Source organism: Crocuta crocuta, unplaced genomic scaffold, assembly GCF_008692635.1.
Source record: "Crocuta crocuta isolate KB4526 unplaced genomic scaffold, BGI_CrCroc_1.0 scaffold163, whole genome shotgun sequence".
NCBI lineage: Eukaryota > Metazoa > Chordata > Mammalia > Carnivora > Hyaenidae > Crocuta > Crocuta crocuta.
In genome coordinates this window covers 6,442,593-6,468,368 of record NW_027529533.1, presented here as the reverse complement: position 1 = coordinate 6,468,368, position 25,776 = coordinate 6,442,593, and the positions used below count along the sequence as shown (strand labels likewise).

At 36.3% G+C, this 25,776-nt stretch overlaps 1 protein-coding gene across 4 annotated transcripts in view; it reads left to right on the top strand.

Annotated features, from left to right (window-relative positions):
* Positions 1-25,776, top strand: part of TOGARAM1 (TOG array regulator of axonemal microtubules 1) — an 88,821-nt gene that overhangs the window by 16,203 nt on the left and 46,842 nt on the right. For 3 of the 4 annotated variants that reach the window (XM_077761289.1, XM_077761288.1, XM_077761285.1), the window contains exons 2-7: positions 11,577-11,733; positions 13,669-13,803; positions 17,293-17,598; positions 19,064-19,326; positions 21,276-21,508; positions 25,180-25,280. In XM_077761289.1, coding sequence (XP_077617415.1) covers positions 11,577-11,733; positions 13,669-13,803; positions 17,293-17,598; positions 19,064-19,326; positions 21,276-21,508; positions 25,180-25,280 — 1,195 coding nt within the window. The remainder of the gene's footprint in view (positions 1-11,576; positions 11,734-13,668; positions 13,804-17,292; positions 17,599-19,063; positions 19,327-21,275; positions 21,509-25,179; positions 25,281-25,776) is intronic. The other variant, XM_077761286.1, reaches the window with a different exon arrangement.

The window sequence follows — 25,776 nt, the reverse complement described above, 5'->3', positions numbered from 1 at the left end:
TTTGTTTAGGAAGCCTAAGGATATTAAAGAAACTACTTTAGTTGTTTTAAAAAGGTATTTTAGCTCTATAACATACCTGATAATATTTCTAAGTCTGCCAGTCTTCTTCAGTTGGCACTGCTGCCTTAAGCCAGGTATGCACCATTTTTGAAATGTTGACCTTATCATTTGAAACAGTCTTTTGGAAGCAACCCAAAAGTCCCATAATAGGAATTGGCATATTTAGTCAGTGGAATATTATGCAGCCTTTAAAAACGTACAAGGGGGGCACCTGGGTGGCTCAGTTGGTTGAGCATCCGACTTCGACTTGGGTCATGGTCTCACGGTTTGTGGGTTCGAGCCCCGTGTCAGGCTTTGTGCTGACAGCTAGCTCAGATCCTGGAAACTGTTTCAGATTCTGTGTCACCCTCTCTCTCTGACCCTCCCCTGCTCATAGTCTCTCTCTCTCTCCCTTTCTCTCTCTCTCTCTCAGAAATAAATAAAACATTAAAAAAATTTTTTAAATAAAAATATACAGGGGCGCCTGGGTGGCTTAGTCGGTTAAGCGTCCGACTTTCGCTCAGGTCATGATCTCGCAGTTCGTGGGTTCGAGCCCCGCGTCGGGCTCTGTGCTGACTGCCAGCTAAGAGCCTGGAGCCTGTTTCAGAGTCTGTATCTCCCTCTCTCTCTGACCCTCCCCTGCTCACGCTGTCTCTCTCTCTCCTAGAAATAAAACATTAAAAATATTAAAAAAAAATATACAAGGATATGTGCACAACAGTGTTTACTACAAGATTATAATAGTGAAAAGCTGTAATAAACAAAAGCTCCACCACTAAGGAATTATGAGTCTAACAATAATGTGAAATATTGGGCAACCATTAGAAAGAATAAACAGATATGTATGGATTAACGTAGAAGGATGTCTGCAATATTGAGTACTGCTATGTGTCAGAGTATTATGTGATCCATTTTTGTTTCCTAAAAATAGTCTGTATATAAACATATAGAAAAATACCAGTTAACAGAGTTTATCAGAATTCTAATGAAAGAGGTACCAAAGAAGAATTGAACTTTATATCTTATTTACCTTTATATTTTTTGCATATTTTTACAATAAACAGTTTACTACTTTTGTAATTAAAGTTTGTAGTACTTATAAGAGGTTTTAACAACATGAGAAATATGTTTATGGTAATGTTAAATGCAAAAGTGGTATATAAAATTTCATAAATAGTAACACAACCATGTTTTCTTCAAGTATGCACAGAAAGTGATTTGAAGTACACCTGGGTGGCTCAGTCAGTTGAATGTTTGACTCTTGATTTCAGGTCAGGACATGATCTCATGATTAGTGAGTTCGAACCCCATGTCAGGCTCTGCAGAGCTTTGAATTCTCTTTCTCTCAAAATAAATAAACATTAAAAAAATTATTTGAAAAAACACAAAGATATTTCAGAAGGAGAATATAGGTAATTAGAATAAACATTTTTAATGGCTACCATTAATGGGCAAGGTTGGAGTCCAGGTAAAAACCAGAAAGAAATGACAGAAGATGAAAGGATCCAAAATTTTTTTTTTTTTAATGTTTTATTTATTTTTAGGAGAGAGAGAGAGAGACAGCGTGAGCAGGGGAGGGTCAGAGAGAGAGGGAGTCACAGGCTGAAACAGGCTCCAGGCTCTGAGCTGGCAGTCAGCACAGAGCCCGACGTGGGGCTCGAACCCACGAACTGCGAGATCATGATCCAAGCGAAAGTCGGACGCTTAACCGACTAAGCCACCCGGGCGCCCCATGGATCCAAAATTTTTTTTATGTTTGTATGTAATCTCTGTACACAGTGTGGGGCTCCAAGTGACAACTCCAAGATTAAGAGTCACATGCTCTACCAACTGAGCCAGCCAAGCACCCCTCCAAAAACTTTTTTAAAAAGATCCTTTTAATGAGCACTGGGTGTTGTATGGAAACCAATTTGATAATAAATTATATTTAAAAAAATAAAAATAGTAAGATCCTTTTATTTAAAAAAATTATATGAGGAATTGGGGCACCTAGCTTGCTCAGCTCAGTTATATTGGGTTGGGAGCTGAAGCCCCACGTAGGGGTGTAGAGTTTACTTGAAAAAATACACACATACACACACACACACACACACACACACACACACACACGGAATCAAATGCAAAGGTTAACAGTAGCAAGATTAAAATAGTAAGACTCTGAATCTCAAATTATTGTTAACATCAAATGTGAAACTTACCTTTCATAACACTTTCATTTTCTGTAACTCTAAGGAATTAAGGAATTAAATGAATTGCATTTCAGATATTAACTTCAAAGATCAAAAACAGTCCATCTTCCTAAGAGTCCTTAGGTACTCTCAATAGACTGCTTCACATTTTATAAATTTAGTTTTCAACTCTTTCAAAATATATCTGCCCTTTTTCTCTTTTACCCTAACTTTAAAATTGTTTTTAAGTTTATTTATTTATTATTGAGAGAGGGAGAGAGAGAATCTCAAGCAGGCTCTGCACAGTAAACACAGAGCCCAGTGCAGGGCTGGAATCCACAAACTGTGAGATCATGACCTGAATGGAAACCAAGAGTCAGACACTTAACCGATTGAGCCACCTACGTTCCCTACTTCCTTTTGTCTTTAATTCACTATTTAGTCCCATCAAAGTTTATCCTGATGAAAACAATTTGTCTACTTTTAAGAGAGATGAAAAAGGGCCTCTTGTGTTGATAATCATTGGTGTGTCCTATAGTCTACCTTCAAGTATCTGCATATTTTTCTTCCCCCCCCCCTTTAATAGTTTATTGTCAAGTTGGTTTCCATATAATACCCAGTGCTCATCTCAACAAGTGCCCTCCTCCATGCCCATCACCCCCATACCCTCACCCCCACCCCTATCAGCCCTCAGTTTGTTCTCAGTTTCAGGAGTCTCTCATGGTTAGCCTCCCTCCCTCTCCCAAACTATTTTTTCCCTTCTCTTCCTCCCATGGTCCTCTGTTAAGTTCTTCCTGATCCACTTATAAGTGAAAACATATAATATCTGTCTTTCTCTGCCTAACTTATTTCGCTCAGCATAACCCCCCCAAGTTCCATTCACATTGCTACAAATGGCCAGATTTCATTCTTTCACACTGCCATGTAGTATTCTGTTGTATAGATAAATCACATCTTCTCGGTCCATTCGTCCGTTGATGGACATTTAGGCTCTTTCCATGATTTGGCTTTTGATGAGAGTGCTGCTATGAACATTGGGGTCCATGGGCCCCTATACATCAGCACTCTTGTATCCCTTAGGTAAATTCCTAGCAGTGCTATTGCTGGATCATAGGGGAGTTCTATTGTTAATTTTTTTTGGAACCTCCACACTGTTTTCCAGAGTGGCTGCACCAGTTTACATTCCCACAAAGCATGTAGGGGGGTCCTCGTTTTTCCACATCCTCGCTGGCATCTGTAGTCTCCTGATTTGTTCATTTTAGCCATTTTGACTGGTGTGAGGTGGTATCTCAGTGTGGTTTGGTTTGTATTTCCCTGATAATGAGGGACACTGAGCATCGTTTTATGTGTCTGTTGGCCATCTTGATGTCCTCTTTGGAGAAGTGTCTGTTCATGTCTTCTGCCCATTTCTTCACTGGATTATTTGTTTTTCCAGTGTGGAGTTTGACGAGTTCCTTATAGATTTTGGATACTAGCCCATTATCCGATATGTCATTTGCAACTATCTTTTTCCATTCTATTGGTTGCCTATTAGTTTTCTTGATTGTTTCCTTTGCCATGCAGAAGCTTTTTATCTTGATGAGATCCCAATATTTTATTTTTGCTCTTGATTCTCTTGCCTTTGGGGATGTGTCAAGTAAGAAATTGCTGAGGTTGAGGTCAAGGAAGTTTTTTCCTGCTTTTTCTTCTAGAGTTTTGATAGTTTCCTGTCTCACATTCAGGTCCTTCATCCATTTTGAGTTTATTTTTGTGTATGGTGTGAGATAGTGATCTAGTTTCATTCTTCTGCATGTTGCTGACCAGTTCTCCCAGCACCATCTGTTAAGGAGGCTCTCTTTTTTCCATTGGATACTCTTTCCCTCATTGTCAAAGATTAGTTGGCCATACATCTGTGGGTCCGATTCTGTGTTCTCTATTCTCTTCCGTTGGTCTATGTGTCTGTTTTTGTGCCAGTACCATACTGTCTTGATGATTACAGCTTTGTAGTAGAAGCTAAAGTCTGGGATGGTGATGCCTCCCTTTTTGGTTTTCTTCTTCAATATTACTTTGGCTATTCGGGGTCTTTTGTTGTTCCATACAGATTTTAGGATAGTTTGTTGTAGCTTTGAGAAGAATGCTGGTGCAACTTTGATTGGGATTGCATTGAATGTGTAGATTGCTTCAAGTAGTAATGACATTTTAACAATATTTAATCTTCCGATCCATATCTTTGGTTAGGTTTCTTCCCAGGTATTTTATGGTTTTTGGTGCAATTATGAATGGGATCAGTTTCTTGATTTCTCTTTCTGTTGCTTCATTATTGGTGTATAAAAATGCAACCGATTTCTATATGTTGATTTTGTACCCTACGACTTTGCTGAATCCATGGATCAGTTGTAGAGGGTTCTGCTGGAGTCTCTCGGGTTTTCTATGTAGATATATTGTCGATCGTGAAAAATGAAAGTTTGATTTCTTCTTTGCCATTTCTGATGCCTTTTATTTCCTTTTCTTGTGTGATTGCTGATGCTAGGACTTCCAGCACTATGTTAAACAATAGTGGTGAGAGTGGACATCTCTGTCGTGTTCCTGCTCTTGGGGAAAGCCCTCAGTTTTTCCCCATTGAGGATATTAGTTGTGGGCTTCTTAAAAATGGCTTTTATGATATTTAAGTAAGTTCTTTCTATCCCGACTTTCTCAAGGGTCTTTATTAAGAAGGAATGCTGTATTTTCTCAAATGCTTCTTCTGCATCTATTGTCAAGATCGTGTGGTTTTTATCTTTTCTTTTGTTGATGTGATGTATCACATTGATTGATTTGCAAATATTGAACCTGCCCTGTAACCCAGGCATGAATCCCACTTGATTATGGTGGATAATATCTTTTTATTGCAAAAATTCGATTTGCAAGTATCTTGTTGAAGATTTTTGTGTCTGTATTCATCAAGGATATTGGCCTATAGTTCTCTTTTTTTGCTGAGTCTCTGTCTGGTATGGGAATCAAAGTGATGCTGGCTTCGTAGAATGAGTCCAGAAGTTTTCCTTCCATTTCTGTTTTTTGGAATAGCTTGAAAAGAATGGGTATTATGTCTGATAGAATTCCCCAGGGAAGCCATCTGGCCCAGGGCTCTTGTTTGTTGGGATATTTTTTGATAACTGATTCAATTTCTTCACTAGTTATGTGTCTGTTCAGATTTTCTATCTCTTCCCCTGTGATTTTTGGTAGTGCATAGGTGTTTAGAAATTTGTCCATTTCTTCTAAGATGTCCAGTGTTGACATATAATTTTTCATAGTATTCCGTAATGATTGCTGAGGGATTTGGTTGTATTTCTGAGGGATTGGTTGTAATAAATCCATTTTCATTCATGATTTTGTGTATTTGGGTGCTTTCTCCTTTCTGAGAAGCCTGGCTAGAGGTTTATTAATTTAGTTTGTTATCCAAAAGAACAACTCTTGGTTTCATTGATCTGTTCAGCTGTTTTTTTGGATACTCTATTGTTTGTTTCTGCCCTCATTTTTATTATTTCCCTTCTTCTACAGGGTTTGAGGTGCTCTTGTTGCTCTTCTTATAGTTCCTTTAGGTGCACTGTTAGTTTTTGTATTTGTGCTTTTTCTAATTTTTTGAAATAGACCTGGAGTGAGATGTACTTTCCTCTTAGGACTGCCTTTGCCTCATCCCATAGACTTTGAATTGTTGTATTTTCATTTTCATTTCTTTCCGTATACTTTTTAATTTCTTCTCTAATTGCCTGATTGGCCCATTCGTTCTTTAGTAGGGTGTTCTTTAACCTCCATGTTTTTGGAGGTTTTTCAGACTTTCTCCTGTGATTGATTTCAAGTTTCAAAGCATTGTGATCTGAAAGTGTGCATGGTATGATCTCAATTCTTTTATATTTATTGAGGGCTGCTTCATGACCCAGTATGAGATCTATCTTGGAGAATGTGCCATGAGCACTTGAGAAGAAAGTGAATTCCATAGCCTCAGGATGTAGAGCTCTAAATATATCTGTCAAATCCATCTGGTCCAATGTGTCAGTCAAGTCCATTATTCTTTAGTGACTTCGTCTAGTTGATCTATCCATTGCTGGAAGTGGAGTATTAAAGTCCCATGTTATTAGCACATTCTTATCCATAAGACTGTTTCTGTTTATGATTAATTGTTTTATGTATTTGGGTGTTTACAAATTTGGTGCGTAGACATTTATAATTGTTAGCTTTTCCTGATGGATAGACCCTGTAATTATTATATGATGCCCTTCTTCATCCCTTGTTACTGCCTTTAAAGTCCAGTTTGTGTGGTATAAGTATGGCTAATCTGGCTTTCTTTTGACTTCCAGTAGCATGATAGATATTTCTCCATCCCCTTATCTTCAATCTGAAGGTGTCCTCATGTCTAAAATGAGTCTCTTGTAGACAGCAAATAGATGGATTTTTTTTTTACCCATTCGATATCCTATGTCTTTTGACTGGAGCATTTACATTCATTGTTATTATTGAAAAATATGGGTTTAGAGTCATTGTGTTTTCTTTAGGATTCCTGGTAAGATGTAGTGTCTACATCCTACTACACTGTAGGATGTAGTGTCTCTGGTACCTTGTGTTCCTTGCAACATTTCCCCCATAGAGTCTCCCTTAGGATTTTTTGTAGGGTTGGTTTAGTGGTGATGAATTCCTTCAATTTTTGTTTCTTTGGGAAAACCTTTATCTCTCCTTCTATTCTGAATGACAGGCTTGCTGGATAGAGGATTCTTGGGTGTATATTTTTTCTGTTCATCACATCGAAGATTTCCTGCCATTCCTTTCTGGCCTGCCAAGAAGATATGTCTACAACCACTCTGATAGGTCTACGTTTGTAAGTTAGGGCCCTTTTGTCCCTAGCTGCTTTCAGAATTCTCTCTTTGTCCTTTTATTTTCCCAGTTTCATTATGATATGTTGTGCAGAAGATTGATTCAAGTTACATCTGAGGGGAGTTTTCTGTGCCTCTTGGATTTCAATATCTGTTTCCTTCCCCAGATTAGGGAAGTTTGCTGCTATAATTTGTTCAAGTACCCCTTCAGTGCCTTTCTCTCTCTCTTCCTCTTCTGGAATTCCTGTGATACAGATATTGTTCCTTTTGATTATATCACTCACTTCTTGAATTCTCCTTTCATGTTCCTGAATCAGTTTATCTCTTTTTCTTGGCTTCCTCTTTTTCTATAATTGTGTCTTCTAATTCACCTATTCTCCTCTCTGCCTCTTCAGTCCTTGCATTGGATGCCTCCATTTTATTATGCATCTTATTTATAGCATTTTTTAATTCATTACAACTATTTGTAAGGTCCATAGTCTTTGTAGCAATAGTTTCTCTGATGTTTTCCATGCCTTTTTCAAGCCCAGTGATTAATTTTATGACTGTTGTTCTAAATTCTTGTTCAGTTATGTTGCTTATATCTATTTTGAGGAGTTCTTTAGCTGTCACTTCTTTCTGGAATTTCTTTAGGGGTGAGTTCTTCTGTTTCATCATTTTGGCTAGCTTTCTTTTTCTTGTCAATTTTAAAAGCTTGTTATGTGTTCTGCACCTGCAAGTACTGCTGTATTAAAGAAGGCTCATTGACTGTCCAGGGGCTGTCCATTCAGGAAGTGTTCTTTTAATGGTGTCTCTTGGTCTCGTTGAGACTTTGGTTATTTTATTTCCCTACTCGTAGTTGTATTTGGGACTCTCCACCGTATGTACTTTGGCTTGTTTCTTGAGGTAGCCCTGAAAAGGAAAACAGACAGACAAACATACAGGGAACAAAGGCACACAAACGCACAATCAAATCCCACAAACAAGCAAACCAAGGGAAAAAGAAAAAGAAAAATACCAAAAGACAAAGGACAGTCTTAAAGCATAAAACCAGAATTCCCAGCTACAAATAAAAAGCAGGGTGTATGCAGTGCTGATGGAAGAGCATATACAAAGAGAAATGACAGGGGTCGGGGGAAAGCAAAATTGGACAATGACCAGGTATAGAGATTAAGAGGCTTAATTCAGAGAGAGAAAGAGGAGAATATGATAGGAGGTAAGGAGAAAGAAACAAAGATAATTTTACCCAAAGAAACTATATAGTCTTATTAATCCAGAGAGAAAGAGATAGGAAGGTAACGGTGAAGGTGTAGAATATGCATCTAGAGATTGGATTAAATGTGACTGTTAAGGAAACCAATAACCAGAGAGTTCCCAGTCCAGCAGAGTGAAGAGATATGAATGAGACAAGGGAAAATATATCTGAATAGAAAGAATTGATCTAGAATTAATCATGGCAGTACATCCATGTTGGTCTTGCCCCGGCTCCAGTAAGACAAACAAACAAACAAACAAAAAGCCTCTCTCTACCATGGATGGGTGTGGTTTGCTGTAGGCAGGTCTCACCACCGTGGTCCAATGGACATCCCCCTGAGGTCGTGCCTTAGTGGTTGTGGGGAGAAAAATGACAGCGCTCCTGTTCCTTCTCGAACCAAGCATTGCAAATCACTCTTTTGGGTCCAATCAGTCTGTGCCGGGGCATAGCCAAGGTGTGCCATGTTCTGTGTCCCAAGCCCTGCCTTCTTTCCAGATCTTGGTCCCAGAGCTTTATTGATACTGCCTGAAAATGTAATCCCACAGGCTGGGCCACTTCCCAGCCAGGAATAGAGTCTGGAGAGCAGTGGAGCAGTTTCTCCTGGCTCTGCCTGGGATGGGCCACCCAGCTCAAAGACCGCACCACAGCTAGAAATAGGATCACTCTCTGAACACCCTGCCATTAGGGATGGGATGTTAGGATCCCTCTCCATCCGGGGCCAAGATTTTTCTCTTCTCCAGGGACAGTTCTGTGAGTGGTTTCAACCACTCTTTCTCTTCCTCTTCTCTCCGCAGCTCTTCTCAAAGGGGGCTCCCTCCCCTCTGTGTTTCTGGGTCCTAGCCCGTTTTTATCTTCCCCAGTTCTCAATCACGCATCTATGATGCTGTCTTCTTAGTGGACTCTCTCTCTTTTCCTCCCAGACTCCTGCAGTTCAGTGTCCTATGGCTTCAGGCCTTCTCTGTTTGAGAGATGCGGGCAAGCGAAATGTACGGAGCTCCCTACTTCTCCGCCATCTTGCCTCTTCCCAGGAACATTATTAGATGCCACAGTCACACACATCCTCCCTTACTACCACTGCCCCCAGAGGATCCCCATTCCCATCCTCACCACCACCACTAGTTTTTGTACGTATCTGGCATGCACACTAATGTTCTGTTTTCTAAGCAGAAATTAATTACAGAGTAAATCTAATATAAAATGTATTCCATACTGTAGAATTATTTCTGGATTACTCACTGTTTTAACTGGGTTAATATGTTGTTTTAATCTATCTAATCAGGAGTTGACCGCAATTGGTTTCATTTTTATTACATTCAATATAAACTACTGTATAGTTAGTCATAGAAATTGTAATATTATACTTTGAGAAAGTAAAATCAGGTCTTTTTCATTTGGGACATTATTTATTTTTCACTCATATTTTCTGAGTTAAATTTTGAAGGTGCTAACTGTTTTTTTTTTACAGATTTGATAAGGAATAACATGTTATCTGAGGATTTGGTAATTCATAGTCTGATATTGTAATAGTCAAGTAGCTCAGAAGTTTTCAGCTAGACATACCCTTAATTTTATTTTTGTTTTTCATTATTGTTTAATACTTGGCAAAGTTTGCAAAGAAGCATACTGAGAAGGCTGGTAGTTCACCACATGTCTAGATTTGATTGATTGTGTCTGTGAGCTCCCAATAAATAGATAGATAATACAGTTTCTGTTCACTCAATGTTTTATTTTAGTTTTAATGTTTATTTATTTTTAAGTAATGTCTACACCCAATGTGGGGCTCAAACTTACAACCCCAAGATCAGGAGTGGCGTGATCTTCTGACTGAATCAGCCAGGCACCCCTTCACTCAATTTTTTTTAATGCTAATGCTATAGCCACATTGAATGTGAAATAATGTAGATCAGTTGATGTCATTATTGGTAAAGAAGTCTGAACACTTGAATAATGCTCTCATTTAGTTCTTTAGCTATGATTAGTTCTTATACTTCAGAATTCTGTTCTGGCACTTTTGTACTTTAAGAATCAAGAGACAAGAAAAAAATTGGAAACTAAAGTACTAGACTTGTATAAAGTATCACATAACTTGGTTTTTTTTTTTAATGTTTTATTTATTTCTAGGAGAGAGAGAGAGACAGCGTGAACAGGGGAGGGTCAGAGAGAGAGGGAGTCACAGACTGAAACAGGCTCCAGGCTCTGAGCTGGCAGTCAGCACAGAGCCCGACGCGGGGCTCGAACCCACGAACTGCGAGATCATGACCTAAGCGAAAGTCGGACGCTTAACCGACTAAGCCACCCAGGCTTACATACTTGGTTTTAATTAAAAGTTCCATCATACGAAAATCTCCTAAGGGAATTATGATATAGGTTACCACAGGTGTATTTTTATTTGGCTATAGAACATTGATAGTAAATTTGCCACCGTAAAACTAGTAGAATAGGATGCCTGCTAGTTCACTGCCTGCAGTTGGCATTTATAGTTTAATGCTCAAGAATGGCATAGTGTGACAGTCTACACTGCTGAATCAGAAATGTGCTTTGCTCTACTCAATTTGTTTTTTAGATCTGTCATTTAAATTCTTTCCTTCCTAGGTGCCAGATGTGTCCTTAAGGAAGGTAAGTAGTACAGAGGTGCCTGAGTGGCTCAGTCAGTTAAGGTTTGGCTCTTGGTTTTAGTTCCAGTCACAATCTCAGTGTTTGTGGGGCGCCTGGGTGGCTCAGTCAACTAAGCGTCTGACTTTGGCTCAGCTCATGATCTCATGGTTCATGGGTTCAAGCCCTGCATTGGGCTCTGTGCTGACAACTAGCTCAGAGCCTGGAGCCTGTTTCATATTCTATGTCTCCCTCTCTCTCTGACCCTCCCCTGCTCATGCTGTCTCTCTCAGAAATAAGTAAAAACCTTAAAAAAAATCAAAACAAAAAAAACAATCTCACTGTGAGTTTAACTCCCACATTAGGCTATGTGCTGTCAGTGAGGAGCCTGCTTGGGATTCTCTGTCTCCCTCTTTCTCTGTCCCTTCCTTGCTCATGGTCGCTTTCTCTCAAAAATAGACACTTTTTTAAAATGTAAGATACATAAAAGGGATGGGGTAAAGTAATAAGGAGGCAAAATTAGCATTTCTATCATGGAATGAAAACTACTGTTGGTATACCTACCATACTATATGTGGATGTTTATTTGTGTCACTGTATAGTTGATAAATTTAATATTTTTATTTTATTTTGAATTTCATAATTGGTTCTAAGTTATTTCATATTTATTACCAAATAGATGTAACACAAACTTGTTAACTTATTATTCTCTTCTTATAGTTTTCAGCATATGATTTCATCCCATCTCCAAAATTAAAACCCTCTCAAGGAATGCCAGTCAACGATGATTTATGTTTTAGCAGAAAAAGAGTATCAAGAAATTTATTTCAGAATAATCGGGATTATAACCCAGATTGTCTTCCTGTGTGTGCTGCTGGTAAGTGAAAGGTACAGGTAATGGACATGTTGAAAAGAAGTTAAAGGTTTCTCTAAACTTTATTATTCATTCAAAGAATTTATAATCTAGTAGACAATTCAGTCAATAAGTATTTGTTATAGATCTGATAAGAATGGGCACTTTGACATAATTGTATGTGTGTATATACTGCATATATATGTATATAATATATATATTTATAATGTATAATTATATATTACATAATATATAATTCCATTATATTTTTATACAAAAATGTTGCAATGATTATGTAGTTTAATATTTATTTAATAGAGAAAAAGAAATACAAGAATATATCCAGTTATGCTCACACCATATTACTTTGGATTTTTATATTTTCATGCTTTCTGTGCCCTTGAGAGCTCTTATCTAGTTGCACACATTTAAAATAACTAGAAAATAAGACAACATTTAACCTGATGCTAGATTGAGTGATAGGAATTTTAAGTACTATTTAGGGGTTTAAGAAAGGAAAAGGTGATAGATGTTGAAGTGGTTTGGGAAAGCTACAGGAAAAGTTGGACTTGAGCTTGACCTTAAAGAATGGAACGGTTTGTGATTGATTGGCACTGAGGCAAGAGGGACTGTTGATAGGGAGAAAGGGAGGTAGGGAGAAAGAGGTAGGGAGAAAGAACAATCAAAGCATGGAGATAAGAATTAACTTAGATGTATGGTACATAAAGGATAAAGGGGCTTAAAATCATAGAGAATTTTAAAAATCATAAAAGTTCAGAACTGTAAGGGATAACCTTATCTAGCCAAGGGAGAGGGAAAGAGACCTTCGAAATAAGCTTGGAAACCTGTGTGAATTCTGTGTTAGATGTTAGGAAAGAAAGTACAAGAATTCTGCAGAACAACTTTTTGTGTGATACATACTACAAATACTGGGAAGAAGAAAAGCCAGCACAAGAAGCAACAGATGTTGGCGAGGATAGGGAGAAAGGGAAACACTCTTATACTCTTGGTAGGAATGCAAACTGGTACACCTGCTTTGGAAAACAATATGGAGGTTCCTTAAAAAGTTAAAAATAGAACTATGCTATGATCCAGCAATTGCACTATTAGGTATTTCCCCAGAGAATACAAAAACACTGATTTGAAGGGATATGTGCACCCCAATGTTTATAGCAGCATTATCGACGATAGCCAAATTATGGAAAAAGCCCAAATGTCCATCAACTGATGAATGGATAAAGAAGATGTGGTATATCCAATGGAATATCACTCAACCATCAAAAGATGAAATCTTGCCATTTGCAATGACGTGGATGGAGCTGGTTTGTATTATGCTAACCAAGTTAAGTCAGTCAGAGAAAGACAAATACCATTATTTCATTCATATGTATAAGACTTAAGAAATGAAACAGAAGAACATGGGGGAAAAATAGAGAGGCAAACCAGGAAACAGACTTTTAACTATATAGAGCAAATTGAAGGTTACCAGTGGAGAGGGGCTTTGGGGGGATGTGAATTAAGGAGGGCACTTGTTGGGATGAGCTCTGGCTATTGTATGTTCGTGATGAATCACTACATCCTACTTCTGAAACTAATATTACATTGCATGTTAACTAACTGGAATTTAAATAAAAACTTGAGAGGAGGGGAGAAAGGAAAGCCAGGTCTCGAGAAACATTCCATGTTGAGAGGAGGGAGCATGTAGGAAGAAACTTTTTGTGTGTATTTTTCAATATACCTTTCTTTGTACTTTTCCAGTCTCTCCTCTATTCTTTAACCCGTAATACCAATCAGAGAGGCCAACAGCAAAAACTATCCCTTTCTTCCCTTCCTAGCTTACTGTACATTTATTCCTGTATTTATTCCCACACAAATGAAATCAGTATTTTTGAAATTAGATGTATTTGTGAAGTAAAGTTAACATTTACTTTTATGTTTTTCTCTTCCTTCCTTCCAAAGGCAGTACTGGGACTCATCAGACAAATGTTTCTGGGAAATGTGGACAATTTGGATTTTCACAGCTATGTGGGAAAACTGGCAGTGTGGACTCTGACTTACAGTACCTGGGGACAACTGTTAGTCATCAAGATAAAGGTTTAAATTCCAACTTTATTTGGATATAAATGATTTATAAACATTAAATGGGGTTTTCAAATCTAGCTTATATATTATTTAGTGTAATTATATTCATTGCAGAAAAGAAAACCATGTTATATTTTTAATAATAATCTTAATAATATTTTTTTCTAGCTGTAACCCTAAAATGTTAGTTTTAATAATCTTGACTTATAGATGATTGATGAAAATTAGAGAATTTAGAAACTCATGGTGGAGATGAGCATTTTAATACCAAGTAATAAAAAATATTATTCATTAAGAAGTACTGTGTTTAGCAGAAGACCATTATTTTCCATAGCAGTTTTAACGTTTAAGTATCTTGTATTTTTAACTTTATCACAAGTAGAAGGAGGAAAATCGTATAAATCTGTTAGTAGATGCAGTTAAATTTCAACATCTGTGCATGATTACAAACTTAAACTACAAATAACTTTCTCAATTTGATTAATAATGTCTGTCAATGCTTGTAGCAACTATATTTAGGAGTAAATATTAAAATTAGACAAAAATGCTCACTGTTACCACTGCTATTGAACATTTAATTACTAATCCGTATAGTATTTATTGAGAAGCAGGCACTGTTCTAGAATCTAAAAATATAGTAGAAGAGGAAATAATAAAAGAATAATAAGAATGGAATTGACTACTATGAAGAAAAATAAGGCAGGGTAAGAAGACAGCATGTGATGCGGAAAGTTTTTGTGACGTGAAAATGTTTCAGCAGAAAACTGAATGCAGTAAAGGAATGAGTTACATGGATATCTGGAGAAAAGCATTCCTGGAAGAGAGAACAATCGAATCATAAATGCTCTGGAGGCACCTGAGTGACTCATTCTTGGTTTCGGTTTAGGCCATGATCTCATGGTTTTTGAGTTGAAGCCCCTTATTGGGCTCTGCGCTGACATCAGAGAACCTGCTTAGGATTCTTCTCTCCCCCTCTCTCTCTGCCCCTCCCCTGCTCATGCTGTCTCTCTTTCTGTCTCTCTCTCTCCCAAATAAGTTAAAAAAAAAAAAAAAGTACAAATGCTCTGAAGTAGGACCATATTTGGCTTTTTGGAGAAATATCCAGGTCAGTGAAATGAGTGAAGGGCAGAGTAATTTTAGGCGATAACATGGGGCTTTGCTGGACACAGTAAGAATTTGGGATTTTATTCTGAATGGGATAGGAAGTCACAATAGGTTTTTGGCGGGGGAGAAAAAAAGGCATGGTTTGACTATCTTTTAAAAGGATCAGAGGATACCAGGGTGGCTCAGTTGGTTGGGTGTCTGACTTCGGCTCAGGTCATGATCTCCTAGTTGGTGAGTTCAAGCCCCACATCAGGCTCTAAGCTGACATAGCTTCATATTCTGTGTCTCCCTCTCTCTCTCTCTGCCCCTCCCCCACTCACACTCTGTAACTCTCTCTCTAAAAAATAAATTAACATTAAAAAACTTTAAAAAATAAAAATAAAAGGATCAGGGCTACTACATAGAGAATAGGTTTGGTAACAATAGGGGTAAGGTGCAAAGCAAACCAGTTGGGATATGAAGATTGTAAAGGTGAAAGATGAGATGACTTGTATTAAAACGGAAGCAGTGAAAATGATGAGAAGCAATTAGATTCTGATATACAAGGTGGCCATGAAGTTTGGAAACAGGTAATTTTATTTTATAATGTAAGCTAATGTAATATGAATAAGCCATTTATTTTGCATTCACCAAACTTTTCAGATTCATTGTTCATTGTGTGTTGCTAATATAGAGCCAAGAAGATTTACTAATGGATTAGATGTGAAGTTTTTGAGAAGAGAGAAGTCAAGGATGAGTCCAATGTTGTTGACCTAAACAACTTAGAGGATAGAGCTGCCATTTACCAAGAAAAGGAAGATTAGAAAAAGAGTAGATTTGACTGAGAAATCAAGAGTTTTGTTTTGAACATGTTAAGTTTGGGACATCTGTCTCTCTAAAGAAGATGTTGAGTGGCCTTTTGATATTAAGTCTGGATACAAAGGAAAATCCGTGCTAAAAATTTGGGAGTCATTGTACTTCCTGTCTAGGAAAAGTCTAGCTCAAAATTAAAACTATAAAATTTGTAAAGATAAAATAAAATAAAATTTGTAGAGGAATAAAGAAAAATTGTCATTACTCTCCAATAAAATGTGGTACAATGTGGTAACTAAAGAACAATGGGAAGCCACAGTGCCTGGGTCTTTATTCCAGCTTTATGATTTACTAGTGTGTGATTTTTAGCAATTTACTTATCCCTTTCTACATTTTTCTTTTAATCTATAAGATTAGTAACTATCCCCACAGGGTGTCGTGAGGATTAAATTAGTTAATGTACATGAAAAATTTAGAATACCACTTGACACATAGTAAAGTGCTCAGTAAGCATTAGCTCTGAGTTGTTATCATTATCAGAGTTGCCATCATTATCATTCCTAGTTTCTTTAGACAATCTAAAAGGATACACAGAAAACTGTTAAAATATTAGACAACTTAGCAAGGTTGCCAGATATAAAGTCAGAATATAAAGGTCAGTAAAGTTCCTAGATACAAGCAGCTTTCAGAAAATATAATTTTTAAGAAAGAAATTAACAATATCAACAAAACCTGTAACTATATGGAAGTCTAACAAGATTTGCATACTTTTTATTATGAAAGCTAACATAAATTACTGAGAGACATAAAAGAAGACCTAAATAAATTAAAGGACTGCCCACATTTTTAAATAGGGAGCCTGAATATCAGGAAAATGACAGTTATTCTTAGATTGATCTGTAAACTCAGTTTTATTCCAATCAAAAACTTGACCAGAACCTGACAGGCTGATTCTGAAATACATAGAAAAAATGGAGGGGCAAGAACGGCCAAGATAATTCTAAGGAAGTTAAAAAAAATGGCACATCCATCATATTGGATAGCATTATGATAAATAAAACATTGTAATACTCGTGCAGGGATAGACAAAATAGACTGAACCAATAAGAAGCATGTAAGTGTGTGTGTATACATACATATATATGTATAGATATGCACGCGCGCACACACACACAGGAGCTTTATAGATGAAAGGAAAAGAAAGGACAGTTTAAAACATGGCACTGGGCCTGCCTGGGTGGCTCGGTTGGTTGAAAGGCCAATTTTGGTTTAGGTCATGATCTCACAGTTCCTGGGTTCAAGCCCTGTATCAGGCTCTCTGCTGTCAGTGCGGAGCCAGCTTTGGATGCTCGGTCTCCTCTCTCTGCCCCTCCCCGTTCTTTCTCTTGTTTTCTCTCAAAAAGAAACATTAAGACATAGCCCTGGGAAAATTGCACTATCTATATAGAAGAAAGTTAAATTAGATCTTTACCTCATACAAAAAAATAAAATAAATGTCAGATGGGATAAAAATTTAAACGTGAAAAGCAAAAAAAAAAAAAAAAAAAAAATTAAAATCTTAGGTGTGTGTACATAAATAACATATTTTCTTTTGTTTTATTACAGCGTATGGTAGCCTAAATTTTGCCCCTAAGACACAGCAGACATTTGGTAGCCAAGCAGAACGTACTTCATCATACTCTGGTCTAAATCCAAGTCCAGGAGGCTTCATCCTTCCATCCTATCCTCTCTCATCACCTCGAACTAGTCCAAAGCACACATCTCTTACTGTTTCTCCAAAGAAGTCTCAGGATAATTCCATTAATTTCTCTAATTCCTGGCCTCTTAAAAGCTTTGAAGGACTACCAAAGCCAAGTCCACAGAAAAAGCTTGTCAACCAAAAGTCATCTGACCCTCCAGGTAGAAGTGATGGTAAAAATTAATACTTTGTTCAATTTTTTTTGTGTTTTTGAATTATTACTTTGATCTTTAAAAGCTGGTAAACTGCATTTATGTTAAATAGAACAAACCTGTAATATAAAATTGAATTGAGGGGCACCTGGGTGACTCAGTTGCCTAAGCATCCAACTCTTGATCTTAGGTCAGGTCATGATCTCGAAGTTTGTGGGCTCAAGTCCCATGTCAGGCTGTGCTGCTGACATCGTGGAGCCTACTTGGGATTCTCTCACTCCCTCTCTCTCTGCCCCTCCCCCATGAATGCATGTGTGCCCTCTCTCCCTCTCCTCTCTCTCAAAATAAATATTTAAAAAAAATAAAATTCAATTGACATTGTCATTTCTTTTCTTAATTTTCTACTTCAAAATCCTTTTTCAAAACTAGGCAACTAATAATGGTTTGTAATGAGCATGAACAGCCTAAGAGCCTAGTAACAAATTTTAGCTTTAGAAATAAAAAAATGTCTTTCATATAATTACTATAATTAATGTTTAGCATCCATTTATTCTAAATTTTTTGAATGCTTAGTATATGTTGAAATTATTTTAAGTTTTCTAGTATTTGCTATAAACGAATATATTCTTAACAATAGCCCTCTCCAAAATACTGAAATTAGCATATAAATTTATTCAAGACAGATCCAGTTTCAAAATAAGTCTATTAAAGGCAACACCTATATCCCACATACTGTCTTATCCCCAGTCTCTGCAGTAAGATGTTTCTGTTCATAACCGATTGGGATGCCTGGCTGACTCAGTCAGTAGAGCATGTGACTTGATCTTGAGGTTGTAAGTTTGAGCCCCACATTGGGTATAGAGATTACTTAAAAATAAAATCTTGCAAACAAGCAAACAAACAAAAGATGTTCCATGTTTAAACTACCCCACAACACTGATGTTCCAGTTTATAACATGACCATAAGGTCAATTTATTGCATGGTCAGTTTTATCACTTATTCTTAGCACTGAACCTTCATTTTCTCCATTAATTTCTTTCTATGTTTGTCTTTCCTATAAGATCAAATATTATATTGAAAGCTGAAAATTTATTCTGTTCTCCCAGTGCCTAGCATTAATGCTTTGCATATAGTAGTTATTTGAATGTTGCTTATGTTATTAAATAAAGATAGGAAAATAGCCCCTGTGGCTTACTTTCAGACTTTACCATACAAATATCTGTTACGATAATGTGTGTGAAGACAGAAATTTAACTTGGTATATAGTATTTTTATTTATGAAAATATTTCTGGTGACTCAGTTTTGTTACGTTTGTTAGGGAATACTTTGATCTGATACTTGGATCTCATTTTAAATAGTAATCTTTACTTCTAATAAAAGGCAGTACTTTTTTTATTTAAAAACACTATATTACAAACATGTGATTATAACTCCGACTTCTCTGAAATTAAAAAAAATAGTAAAATATATTTCTTTTCATGCAGGAGAAAATTCTCAAGAAAAACTATCTCCAGTTCAACTTACACCTGCCTTAGTGAGATCGCCATCTTCCCGACGAGGCCTAAATGGGACCAAACCTGTCCCTCCCATACCAAGGGGAATCAGCCTTTTGCCTGATAAAGCTGACTTAAGCACAGTGGGACCCAAAAAGAAAGAGCCTGATGATATTTGGAAGAGTGAAAAAGATAGTCTTACCATCAATCTTTCAGAATTAGATATCAGAGACAAAGATTTGGATCAAGAAGAGGTTAGAGCCAAATATCACCTTTAATAGTTTTAAAATGCTTATAATTTTCTATAATACAGTAGCTGTCATTTAAGGAAAAATTAAGTACTTTTTAATTCCATAATATGTTTTATTTTTATAAAAATATTTCATGATCCTTATAGAAAATGTAAAAACTATTTGAAATATTAGGAAGAAAATCCATCATACCAAATCCCACTACCCAAAATGATTTGCCATTAACACTCTAATGTGCTTCCTCTCAGTAGTTCTTCTATGCATATTTTATTTCTATTTAAATTAAAAGTATGAGTAATATAGCAATATACCCATGCACTAATCCCTCCCTAATGAACAATTTTCATATTTGTTTTCTATTTTTTAAATAAAGAAATATAACATAGTTCCTTCCCCAATCCAGTTCCTCTCCTCCCTTCACCAGAGGCAATTATTATCAACATTAATTTGTGTTTTATGTATTTTTGTACTCTTGATATATTAATATTTTGATATTTGTGATATAATTACAGTTGATTTTGGCTTATTCCTAGTCTTTTTGCTATTGCAAACAAGGCTGCATTGAACATTTCTGAGTATGTCTGTCGTGCATATGTACAATTTTATCATTATGAAACTGAAATCATATACTCATCTTTGAGTGTATACTATATTTTTATACTGTAAAAATCCATTGCCAATATGACAACTCTGTACATATTAATTATGTCAGAGAAGGAATGTTGTTGCTATATTACTTTGAATTCAGAGTACTCTTTCCATAGATGCTTCCTTTTTATCATATCAGTCTGCCTGATGTCAGATTTTTAAAAAAGTGTTCTACATTAAATATATAAACTGAAACATTCAGTGATGATATTTTGTGGTCTTTTTTTTGCCAATACTTAAGATGCAAGCATCATATACTGGTAATTTGCTCAATAAAGTTAATATTAATACACATTCATTTTTAAAGCATTTCTTTAATATTAGGCATGCATACCAAAATTGGTTCTTAATGAATTTATTCTTCCAACTTCTAACTGCTTGTAAAATCTCCCCTTCTCCCTCCCCCCCTAGTTGTATTTCACTGTTACTGGGAAGAGAATTCATTTGAAGGGAAGAAAGTTATTATAGAAGAGGCATTTTCCTACATAAATCCTAAATTTCATCTTATGCTACATATTTTTGCATTGTTTTTATGAAAACTTAAAAATAACCCTTTTTCTTTTAGCAAATAATCGAAAGAGTAATTTCTTTTATATAATTATTGATAAATATAGAGGATAGTTCTGTTTTTAAACAGTACCTTTAGCCTTCCAAGGATTTACTAGGGAAGTGGCTGTATAGCTGTATCAACTGTTATAATTGCTATAAGCAAAATGTAAGTAAAACCCAGTTTATGTATGTTTTTGTGTTTATTGATGCATTCAAGGTTCTGTTTCCAAATTGCATATATTAGTTTGTAATGACAGTTTCTACTCTACATTTCTAGAAATACTTGGCTTCAGAAGTCACATACAATGATCTGTTATTCTATGAACCCTAACACTGGCAAGCTTGATGTAAACTTCAAATTTTAGAAAACTGATTACTTTTCACAGAATTTTGAAATGGCCACATCCACATAGTAATAACCTAAGATTAGCTAGACCTCTATGACATCAACTCTGATGTCCACCATCTGATTCAATGATTCATTTACCAACTAACTTACATTAGTTGTGCTCAGTGATAGAAATACTGTGGTGAATAATAGCTTGAGCTCCTTCCTCTTAAGGGGTTTACGGTCTTGTAATTGGTTGTGATAAAATATGTATTTTTACTATGTACAAATATGTTAATATCCATCTTGTTAGTACCAGACTGGAGAGTAGCTAGCAAGGTATGGTGAATAGAATATAAATTCTAAGGATAAAGTTTACTCATATAAATGTATTGTAAAGTTAATTATTTCTGTTTTTTTTTCTTAGATGCAGAGCTCTCTTAGGTCCCTCCGTAATAGTGCAGCCAAGAAAAGGGCAAAACTGAGTGGCAGTACTTCTGATCTTGAAAGCCCTGATTCTGCAATTAAGCTTGACTTGACTGTGGACTCACCATCTCGATCTTCCTCTCCAAACATCAGCTCTTACAGTGAAAGTGGAGTTTACAGCCAAGAATCACTGACTTCTTCTCTGTCTACAACTCCTCAGGGGAAGAGAATAATGTATTTTATTTTTTTGACATGTTAAATGAATGCTAATGTTTAATTCGTAGTCTGATCCCTAATATCGTATTTGGGGGAAAAAAGCTTTAAAACTACTTATTTTCTAGGTTTTAAAATGTTTAAGTCCATTTAAAAGAAAGGTTTACAGATATTACCTTGCTTGGCGTTGGTTTGGTATGGGTGGAGAGAGAGAACACAGCCCCAGCTGTAACCGAGAGCACCTATATTAATATAAACCCTTTTTCTCCAAACCCTACTTGTTCTTCTGCCTATCTAACATTTATCCTAATATTCCTTGTTCTTTAGCTCCTTTCTGAATCACTGACCCTTTTTCAGTGGACCTGTAGCTGATGTTACTGCTTTCATTTAAAACTGAGCACGAATTTCCTCTAATTTGTAGATAAACTCCACCCCGCTCTTACCGCATTCTTTCTTGTTTTTTTTATTCCATTTTCTTGTGGAAGCTGAGGATTCCATTCTATAGCTTTTGCAGCCTTCTCAGGAGTCTCCTTGTAGCGGCTGTAGAATTAGAGTCCTGGCCACCCCACACCAACAGAGAATTATTTTCTGGTATAGCAATTCAACAGACTTTTTCAGATTACCTCAGTAACCCCTGAGCCTTAACTAAATAGTGATCCCACCTTGGTTTCTGGGAGTTTCTGTGACTTGATTCTAGAATTTTGGGGAATCTCTTCCCTCTTTATTTTAGACAAAAACCTGAAAGTAGAATTGCTAGGTCATAGGGTAGATGTACATTTAACTTTTTACATAACTGCCAGTTTTCCAAGATGCTTGTACGGTTTTACACTCCCACTAGCAAAGTCTGAGAGTTACAAGTGTTTCACATCCTTTTTTATATTTGTTGTTGTCAGTCTTTTAAAATTTATTTTTCTTTGATTTTATCCCTGAACCATGTTTATACACAGCTATCACTGTGATTATTTAAAATTTAAATTATTTTCACTTAAATGAACTGGAGTCTCTAACAATGTATGTGACTATAGACTGCATAATCAAAGGAGAGATGGTGTTCTGTTAACTTTAATGGAAAAGGAGGTTTCATTTCAGCAGTCCATAGAATTAAATTTTTGTGTCCTGCTGTGAGAAGTTTATTTTATCCCATGATTTCATTCTCTACAGCTTTAACTTAAGTAGCTGTTTATTTTACAGTTGTAAATTTTTTTTACAGGAAATTATTTTGTTGTAATTACCTAGATAGAATAATGCAGTACATTTGCAAAATTAATTTGGAACGGCTACATGGGCTGGTGAGATAACTGTGGTTATATTTAGTTACCAGATGTTTGAAATAGATATTTATCTTTTAGACCTAAAGTCCTTCTCTTATCTTCCAGGAATGTGAGATTTTGTGTTAAATACTCCTACAGTTGCAAGGTCCTGTGAATAATTTGGAACCCAGTTGAGAAGAAAAGTTCATTTTGTACTTTAACATTCAAAATTCATTCTTCCCTATATTGTATCATGGAATTATTCTCTTCAGATATTGAACTCTGTAAGAAGGAGAGTTCAGTATACCCTCATATCTGGACTAAATTACCTTTATTGAATTTTGTATTTCCACATTAAGTTTAATAGCTTTAAAGCTATTATTTTTAACCAGCTTGCATCTTGCCTTAAGAATAATGTCAAAGATCCCAGGGTGGTGGGATTGAGCCCCGCATCATGCTCTAAGCTAGTATGGAGCCTACTTAAGATTCTTTCTGTCTCTCTGTCTCTCTCTCTCTCTCTCTCTCTCTCTGTCTGTCTCTGTCTGTCTCTCTCTCCCTCCCTCCCTCCCTCTCTCGGGGCGCCTGGGTGACTCAGTTGGGCATCTGACTTCGGCTCAGGTCATGATCTCATGGTTTGTGGGTTCAAGCCCCACATCAGGGTCTGTGCTGACTGCCAGCTCAGAGACTGGAGCCTGTTTTGGATTCTGTGTCTTCCTCTCTCTCTGACCTTCCCCTGCTCATGCTGTCTCTGTCTCTCTCTCAGAAATAAATATTTTAAAAATTAAAAAAAAAAAGATTCTCTCTCTCTCCCTCTGCCACTCTCCTCTGCTCACATGCACTCTCTTTCTCTCTCTAAAAAAATAAATAAAAATTAAAAAGAAACATTAAAAAAAAAGAATAATGTCAAAGAAAGCCACTTCTACCCTATGTGGGGCTTTCATCTTTAAGTGAGTTTGGTAGGAAAAACTCTTGAGAATCACTCTTCTAGAGACTGAATTTTCTTTTTCCTGGGTCTAATGCATGGTATAAATGTAAATTGACTAAAAAAAATTGACTGTCATCTCTTCTAAAGAAATTACTCTTTAAAAATGTTTGACATTGACTTTTCATTAGATCAGTTAACAAATTTGCCAATCCAACTACTAAGAATTGTACTCCTTTGTAAAATCTCTTATCATACCCATCACTGGCTTATTGATATTATGATACTTAATTGATTTACAGCAGTTCCTTTACATTTAAATTTAATACTCTCCAGTTGCTTGTTTTGTAAAACATAGCCTATAGGTCTTTATAATGTTAGAAATGTATGCGGCGCCTGGGTGGCTCAGTCAGTTAAGCATCCGGCTTTGGCTCAGCGTATGATTTCATAGCTCGTGGGTTCAAGCCCTGCTTTGGGCTCTCTGCTGACAGCTCAGAGCCTGGAGCCTGCTCTTCATATTCTTTGTCTCCGTATCTCACTGCCCCTTCCCTCCTCACAGTCTGTCTGTCTCTCTCTCTCAAAAATAAACATTAAAAAAAAAAGTATAACAAACAATAATCCAAGAAGGGGCACCTGGGTGGCTCAGTCAGTTAAGCATCTGACTCTTGGATGCAGCTCAAGTCATGATCTCACAGTTTCATGAGTTCGAGTCCCCCATCAGAAGAGCCTGTTTTGGATTCTCTCTCTCCCTCTCTCTTCCCTCTCCCCACTCATGCTGTCTCTTTCTCTCTCAAAATAAATAAATAAACTTTAAAAAAAAAAAGAATCTAAGAAGAAAGTGGCATTTGCTAATAAACCCACTTGTTGCTAATCTCTTACTTGTAATGTAGTTAAGTCTCTTTTTTGGTATTATTATCTTTAAGGGTAGATAGTATATTAGATAATTAGGAATCATTTGCTTTAGTTTTGGAATGGACTTTCTTTGGATCAGTTTTTTTTTTTTTTTTGACTCAACAAAAGATTCTATAGTACAAGTCAGAGAATCATCCCTGCCTTTGGCAATCCTCTCATAAATAATTAAGAATTGTCGATATGTTAAAAAGTTTGGAAGTTCAAAACGTTAATGAGAAGGGCACTTAGGTGGCTCAGTTAAGCATCTGACTTCAGCTCAGGTCGTGATCTCACAGTCCATGAATTCGAGCCCCTTGTCTGGCTCTGCAGTGACAGCTCAGAGCCTTGAGCCTGCTTCAGATTCTGTGTCTCCCTCTATCTCTGCCCTCTCCTGTTCACAGTCTGTCTCTCTCTCAAAAATAAAGTAAAAACGTAAAAAATTTTTTAAAAATTTTAAAGTGAACAAGGAATATCAATAAAGAAAATTCTTAGTTATAGTTTTTCTTACTTGCTCCTTCCTTATTATTGCAGTTTAGTGAGTTATGGGAAATACAGAGAATGTTTTATGTAAGAATGTTGAGTAGCTTTAGATCTTAAATAATTATTGAAATTACTTTGTTTCATTGTAGGTCAGATATATTTACAACATTTGGATCAAAACCTTGTCTTACAAGACTTTCTTCTGCAAAGAATAAAAACTCTGAGATAGCCGACCAAAGCCCCAGTGGAGGTATTTTTTAACTTTTATAAATATGATTTATAGAAAGTTTGATTTTTAAGTTATATAAAAAATGATTAATGCATTTCAATTTTAGAATTTTTGAGGTTACCAATTAAAACTAATTGTCTTTTTAACTCCTTAAAGGGCCTTTTTTTTTCAAGAATAAATATTTTATTATTCTTGGGAGAAAAAATATTTAAATAATTGAACCCCTTTAATCCCATAGGTGTACCTATGCCTGGCTCTTCCACCCAGACGTTATGGTTTAATTGATATGAAATGTGACCCGCCTGTCAGAGTTTTAAAAGCCCTCAGGGTGATTCTAATATGTATCATAGTTTGGAAGCCACTAGGTGTCACAAAAGACAATTTGTTTTAAAAAACAACGCTTAACTAGTAGTTAACTTCATTTGTGTCTTGTTAAGAATTTTGTGAACTAACCTGTGATACTCTAGTGTATAGCATCACTTTTCAGAAAATACATTTAATAGTTAGTAATCATTTG